The 7,462-nt window shown below is 36.1% G+C and overlaps 1 protein-coding gene across 2 annotated transcripts in view; it reads right to left on the bottom strand.

Moving 5' to 3' along the window:
- Positions 1-7,462, bottom strand: part of SPAST (spastin) — a 52,684-nt gene that overhangs the window by 12,045 nt on the left and 33,177 nt on the right. For both annotated transcript variants that reach the window (XM_060117420.1, XM_060117419.1), the window contains exons 8-10: positions 3,037-3,111; positions 1,539-1,610; positions 30-105 (exon numbers count right to left, since the gene is read on the bottom strand). In XM_060117420.1, the coding sequence (XP_059973403.1) occupies positions 30-105; positions 1,539-1,610; positions 3,037-3,111 (223 nt within the window). The remainder of the gene's footprint in view (positions 1-29; positions 106-1,538; positions 1,611-3,036; positions 3,112-7,462) is intronic.

Below are 7,462 nucleotides of genomic sequence, written 5' to 3'. Positions count from 1 at the left end.
AACTAAGTTGTTGGAAAACATGTTCTTACCTATAAAAATGATAGAAGGTTGAAGTTCTCGAGCCACAGCAAAAAGAGCTCTCACCAATTTCTCTCCTTCTCCCACCTAAAACAAGGCATTATACACTGTTATACCCATAAAATGCAAGATTATTCCAGCTTTTTAAATTTCACTATTAAAAGTCTAGAACCTAGGAATTTAATTTCCTTTCTTTGCAACAACCAAAGATTTGGTTTAAGGAGTGGGGGTATAGGGGTGTTACTGAATTGTCCCTTATAATTTTAGAAAATAGACTACTTATTTATTATTTAAGACAGTCTGGTGAGTACTTTAAAAAATGACAAATATCTCTGTCTTGTTTCACTCTGCATTCCTAAGACTTGAGAATGGAATAGATATTGGGGTATAACTACTGAGAAAGAGGGAATACTAGAGAAGAGAGATGCGGCACGTATTCTTAAGCCCTAGGTTGCAGGGTATATTTATAGAAGCAGGTTGGAAATGCTCTCCTAAATAAAACTTGCTCTACTGAGAACACTGTGAAAACCCATTCTCACAATATCACTGTCAATAAATAACAAAGTATTTCTCAGTAGTCCAGGAGGTCTATGAACACTCCTTAAGACTTTCCCAGGGACTGAAATACTATACTAAAGCCATTCTATGCACCAAAGTATCTAATGAAAGAGTCATGAGGTTTGTGATAATCTACTACAAAAACTATTTTGTTCTCTAGGTGGCATCTATTCTTTTTATTGAAAATTAAATAAAAGAAGAAAGCCCCCAGATTTAGAATCTTCAAAACAAATATTCTTAGAGCCAGAAGGAACTGCAAGAGATCACCTCTTATGACATCAACACTTTATAAGTGAAATAAATATAGTAAGACTGATTCATAACTGCTAACAAATCTTGTACATGAATTTGAAAGAAGATCTATGTATTTAATAAATGGAACCTGGTTTATATTTAAAAAAAATAAATGAAGTAAAGCCTAAAGTGATAATTTCTTAAGGCCAGCTCGGCATGTAAAAGTTAGGCTGGAATCCCTACCTCCTAGTTTCCAAGACAGTGCTTTCTGTTATAGTATGTGCATGATATGGGTAAACCTACTTTAATAACAATTTTACTTATAAAATTTCACACAGGAAGCAAAATTTAACCAGGAAAAGTATCATTTTGTAGTTATTTTTAATTACTTTACAAAATTAAGACCCCTGCCAATACTTGATCTTGGACTTCTAGCCTCCAAAATACAAGACAATAAATTTCTATTGTTCAAGCCAGCCAGTTTGTGGTACTTTAATACACAGCCCTAGCAAACATATACAGTATTTAACAGAATAATTTCAATTTTAAAAGAGCCTAGCAACTGCACATAACTTTCTACTTTGAAGAGTGATATTCAGCATATCTAAATAATAGATATAAAACTCAAAGAAAAACATTTTGGTGTAATGTTCTTACCATTTATACTTAACAAGGTAACGTTTAGACAGTAACTTAAAACATGACAATACTGGAAAAAGAACACTCACGTATTTTGAAGTTAAACTTGCAGCACTTATATTAAAGAAGGTTGCATTAGATTCTGCAGCTACTGCTTTAGCCTTTAAAAATCACAAGGGTAAATACTGTATTAGTTCAATTGCTTTAAAAAGATAACCACATCTGATCAACTTAAGTTCTAGAAAAGATTTCCTAAAAATATAAGCCATGACACAATTCTCAACATATGGCAATCAACGTGTTTTCTTCTCAGCAATGAGGAAAAGGTCTAGGAAGAGCTATGCTTCTTTCCACTCTCTTTTTCTCTAAGAGAGAAGTGACAGGGAGAGGTTAAAGAAAAAAAAAAGAGGGTATTATTCTCTTCCTAGTTATAGAAGATAACTGCTTGGAGAAGGACAAACAGCTAAGGGAAAAAGTTACTCTTTCCCTATTTATGTTTTCCCTCTAGGAGAGATATGCAGGAGAAAGATATCCAAATCCTAGCAAAAACTTTTGGCAAAAGGACACAGAAAAAAAAAAATCTGCTGTATGTCAATTATGCCTCAATTAAAAAGAAAAGAAAGAAATCTGTTTCATGCTGATTATTTTACTTAAATAAACCCATTACAATAGTAAAAAAAAAATCAAAGATTAGGAAGATACTCAATATAGTAAGGTAAGCTCTTCTACAGTAAAATTTTATTATTTAACTTGGGAAAATAATGAAAATTACACTATTAAATTTAGCCAGCCCCAAACTACTACGGAAGATAACGTATGTGGGTTTCCACCTACTTCATCATTAAAAACTAGTTTAAAAATTGGGAGTTCCCTGGTGGTCCAGTGGTTAGGACTCGGCGTTTTCACTGCTGTGGCCCTGGGTTCAATCCCTGGTCAGGGAACTAAGATCCTGCAAGCCACGCAGTGTGGCCAAAAAAAAAAGTATATTATAGCAAAGGCAAGTCACAAATAATAGACTCAGGGACAATGAAAAGTTTCTTTTTTCATATTATCTCCCTAAAATCTCAATAGAACATGCAAATTTAAAAAGAATTCTTGGGGGGCTTCCCTGGTGGCGCAGTGGCTGAGAGTCCGCCTGCTGATGCAGGGGACACGGGTTCGTGCCCCGCTCCGGGAAGATCCCACATGCCACGGAGTGGCTGGGCCCGTGAGCCATGGCTGCTGAGCCTGCATGTCCGGAGCCTGTGCTCCGCAACGGGAGAGGCCACAACAGTGAGAGGCCCGCGTACCGGGAAAAAAAAAAAAAAAAAAAGAATTCTTGGGACCTCCCTGGTGGTCCAGTGGTTAAGACTCCGCAATCCCAATGCAAGGGGCCTGGATTCAATCCCTGGTCAGGGAACTAGATCCCACATGCATGCCGCAACTAAGAGTTCGCATGCCACAACTAAGGAGCCAGCGAGCTGTAACTAAGGAGCCCGCCTGCCACAACTAAGGAGCACACATCCTGAAACTAAGACCCAGCACAACCAAATAAATAAATATATTTTTTAAAAGTTTAAAAAAATAATAAATAAAAAGAATTCTTACCAGCATTGTTTTCCCATTTCCAGGTGGACCAAAGAGTAACAGTCCTCTGGCAGGAGCTCTAAGCCCTGTGAACAACTTAAAAATATACACTTTAGTTCACAACTATGATTCTGAAGACACTTTTTCCAGACATTTAAAGTATTATTTGTTATCTAAAAAGCACCATCTTTCAACAGCATCCTCCTAAAGAGAGCTGCCCAGAGCTCTAAAGAGAACACATAACCAATAAATTAGAATTATTAAAAACAGAAGAAAACAAAATGAATTAAAACCAAACCCTTACTGATCAAAATGAAAGCAGATTGGTTAAACAAGACATATTGAACATAGTATGCCTCTCTACTTCCTTTAGAAATCTCACCAAATAATAGTAAATGAATAAAAAAGATATAAATCTTCAAAACAAAACAAAAAATACAAAAGGAGACAACAGAGGACACAAATTTTTGTAGATGGAGAGCTGGTAAAGTGTGGTAAATTATTTAACGGAGTTAAAGGGGCTAAAACCTAAATGCCAGCTTGTGAAGGGATACCTAGATACAAGGAGCAAGCTGATGTGAACAAAAATCCCTGGAACATCTCAGGAATTGGAGGTACCAGGTACCAGAGAAAGCAGCAGTAAGGTAGCTGGCCAAAAACAGGGGAACTGATTGAAAATCTGTATGAAGAACAATGGAACCCATGCTCTTGCCCCCACCAAGAGCACTCCGGCAAGTACTCCTCTTCCACAACCAAAGGAGGCAGACGTCTTATTCTGTAGAGAAATTTAACCAGAGTCTCCAAACTCTGGGACACCAGGCATGGCAGGAATGAAGGGTGAAGCACCCGACTGATAACATTTTACTTAATAGTGAAAGTGTATGTACTTTTTTTTTTTTTTTTTTTTTTTTTTTTTTTTTTTTTTTTTTTTGCGGTACGCGGGCCTCTCACTGTTGTGGCCTCCCCCGTTGCGGAGCACAGGCTCCGGACGCGCAGGCTCCGGACGCGCAGGCTCAGCGGCCATGGCTCACGGGCCCAGCCGCTCCGCGGCATATGGGATCCTCCCAGACCGGGGCACGAACCCGTATCCCCTGCATCGGCAGGCGGACTCTCAACCACTTGCGCCACCAGGGAGGCCCAAGTGTATGTACTTTTAAGTTGAACCATATGAAGCGGTTGATATTCAACTTAAAGACGGAATATTTTTTTGAGTGGTTTTAGGTTTACAGAAAATTTAATGGAAAGTATAAAGAGTTTCCACATAACTCCTCACTTCCCCCATTTCCCCTATTATTGACATCTTGCATTAGTATAGTACATTTAATACAGCTGATGAATAGTAATATGTTACTATTAACCTAAATCCATAGTTTACATTAGGGTTCACTATTTGTGTCACATATCCACCATTACAGTTTCAACCTAAATCTTGACATCTAATCAAATTATCAACAAAGGAAGACAGTAGATTAAATATATTTTCAGATATGTGAAATCTCAAAATATTGTCTCACATGACCCTTTCTCAGGAACTTACAGGAGGATGTACACCATCAAAATGAGAAAATAAACCATGAAAGAGAAAATAAGGAATCCAAAAAACCGAGAGATCCATTAAAATAGAAAGACAAAGAAAAGTTCCATGATGATGGTGAAGCAAGATTATAGAACAGCTATGAAATAAGAACAACTGGTCGAATGGAACAGAAAAAGGTGGTTCCAGATAAAGGGGTTCCAAGAAAAAAAACAACAACTGAGCTAATGAATTTTCAAATTGGTTTGACAATTGGTAAGATGAAAACTAAGCAAACAAAAAAGTAACACAACTATTTGGGGGAAAAAAAACCTATACAAGGGGAAAAAAACCACACTATCCTACTCAGCTTGGTACTTAACATTTACAAGAAATGAATATTGATTTAACCTCAGCAGTGATATACTACACTGGGAGGATGCGGTAGGGAATGTGTGATATAATGGAGCTAAGGGTTCATCAAGTTAAAGATTCTACATAAAAAAAAAAAGAATTGGCTTTATAAGATTATTACTTAAAGAGGTAAGTTCAAAAACTTTTAAAAAAGCAAATGTTCAAGCTAATATAATGAAAGATAACATATTTAGAAATTCATGGAAATTTTAGTAGTAGGTAGAACATTTTAAAATTAGAGAACAGTCACATTCTTCTATAAAACTGAAAGAAAATGCTATTATTAAGCAGCAAGATAACAAAATAAACATAAGAGCTCTACAGATGAACCGGTTTGCAGGGCAGAAATTGAGACACAGATGTAGAGAACAAATGTATGGACACCAAGGGGGGAAAGCGGCGGGGGATGGGGGTGGTGGTGGGATGAATTGGGCGATTGGGATTGACATGTATACAGTGGTGTGTATAAAATGGATGACTAATAAGAACCTGCTGTATAAAAAAATAAATAAAATTAAATTCAAAAATTAAAAAAAAACACAAGAGCTCAAAAAATGCTGACAAATAAGCTGGACAGGATATGAAAGAGGTCTATGAAATAGGACAGAAGAATATATATTTTCGTGGTAAAATTTCTGAGAAAAGTATGTAGACAGATCATTGTGACATACTTTGAAATGTACTGCTTTGGGGTCAGAAGGTACGTTTTATTTTATATTCTTCTTACAGTTTTAACTTGTTTCAAAGATTAATATTTGTGATTTTTAAAAATTACTTTTAAAATATTTAAAACATAGTCCTATTTGATGGCAGGGAGATGGACAAGAGTTTTTTCAATGTCCTTTCCAAGTCCATGACTTCATGAATGAACAAGGGTTAAAGTACTTGCTTTAGGTAATTCTGAGAAGAAATTAACTCAAGCATATATTTTTAATATTTTTTATCTCCTTAAAGCCATTTTTAGTGTTCGATGACTTAATTATGATTCTGTGTTTCTATGATGAAACAAAAATTCTAGCACACTAAAGAATGAATAAGTTCGTCATGATGCCTGTCACACCCAACTTTCCAATCTAGCCTAACAATGTCCCCACCGTGGTCCATGCAAGCTCCTCACTGTGGAGAATTATGAATAAAGCTGATTTGTTGCACAATGGAGATGCTTTATGAAATAAGTCTGACCCATTCACTGCTTACCACGATCCATTTTATGGGTCTACTGTGAAAAGCTGAGCTAGAACAATCATATTCCCTTTCTGCATTAGAATCTGAACTAGAATTATAAAAATGGTCCAATTGGCAGGTATGGAGACAGAGAGACAAATGGTCCAAACCCTGAGGTCTGGCTCTACCTCAAATGCTGTCCTTCCTCAAGCCCCAATTTAGTACATTTACTAAGGTTTCTGCCCCTCCCAAGAGTAGGTTATTCAACTTTGAAATTCCAGTTTTTACTAATATTATGGCACTACCATGGAAATATGCCAAAATGTAAAGTCATATGCTGTTTGACCTCACATTCCACTTTAGATGTGTTCCCTAAAGTTATGGGCAGACCAGAAGCTGAATGCCTTCTAGCACAGTCCAAATATTTCCTTACTACCTTTACAATTTTAGATATATTTTTGTACCCTAAGAAGCATACCAATGAACAAATACTAAAATCCATACTTAAGAATTAGCTGGCAGTTATAGCATTGAGGCGGCAGTCTAATGTTAGGAATCTTATTTATTTCATTTCCTAGAACTACCACTTAACTATAATCTTGAGCAAAAAATTTAGATTTCAGGATTAGTTTCTTTATCCACAAATGGACTAGATGACTGCTAAGATCCTCTTCAGGTCTACAATTATATGAATTCTTTCAACAAGCATTTTTTGGTCAATACTCACTCTGCTACATTTACTACTCTTACATAACTCCAGGCAAAAAGTAAGCCCAAATACAAGCTATAATATGTTTCCTCAAAGTGTGGCCTGAGGTTGTACAAGAGATAAATTTGGTTCATATAAGGACAAATGCCTTCTATTTTAATAATTCTCTATTTTATTGTGTATTAAGAAAATTTCAATTAGTATATTAAACCAGTGACTTCATGCACACTGCTTCTTAGAGTGGGCAAGAAGTAAAAATAAAGAAAGCGGACTCAAAAAATAGTAAGTTTCAGTATAGTTGGTACTCACAAGTTATAAACACCATGAAAGTTGTATGAGAGTGACATAGACTATAGAAAAATAGAGCCACACAACCTTTACACATTCATTTAAAAGCGTATTCATCACGATGTGCCATATAACATCTATATTCACGAGATTTTATAAATGAGTCCATTAAGACTTGAAAGTTCTAGGAGAAGAGAAATAACTAATCCAGACTGGATCCTCGTATTTATTTTTTGCAGTATTTTCAGAACAGCATCAAACATGCAATCTGTGAATTGTGAGAATCCAAAACAATGCTAATTGGGAGATTAGGTTTGACATAAATACACTACCACGTGTAAAACAGATAGCTAGTGGGA

The sequence above is a fragment of the Mesoplodon densirostris genome, chromosome 14 (assembly GCF_025265405.1).
Source record: "Mesoplodon densirostris isolate mMesDen1 chromosome 14, mMesDen1 primary haplotype, whole genome shotgun sequence".
NCBI lineage: Eukaryota > Metazoa > Chordata > Mammalia > Artiodactyla > Ziphiidae > Mesoplodon > Mesoplodon densirostris.
Note: the sequence above shows the minus strand (reverse complement) of the source record. Positions and strands in the feature narration are given on the sequence as shown.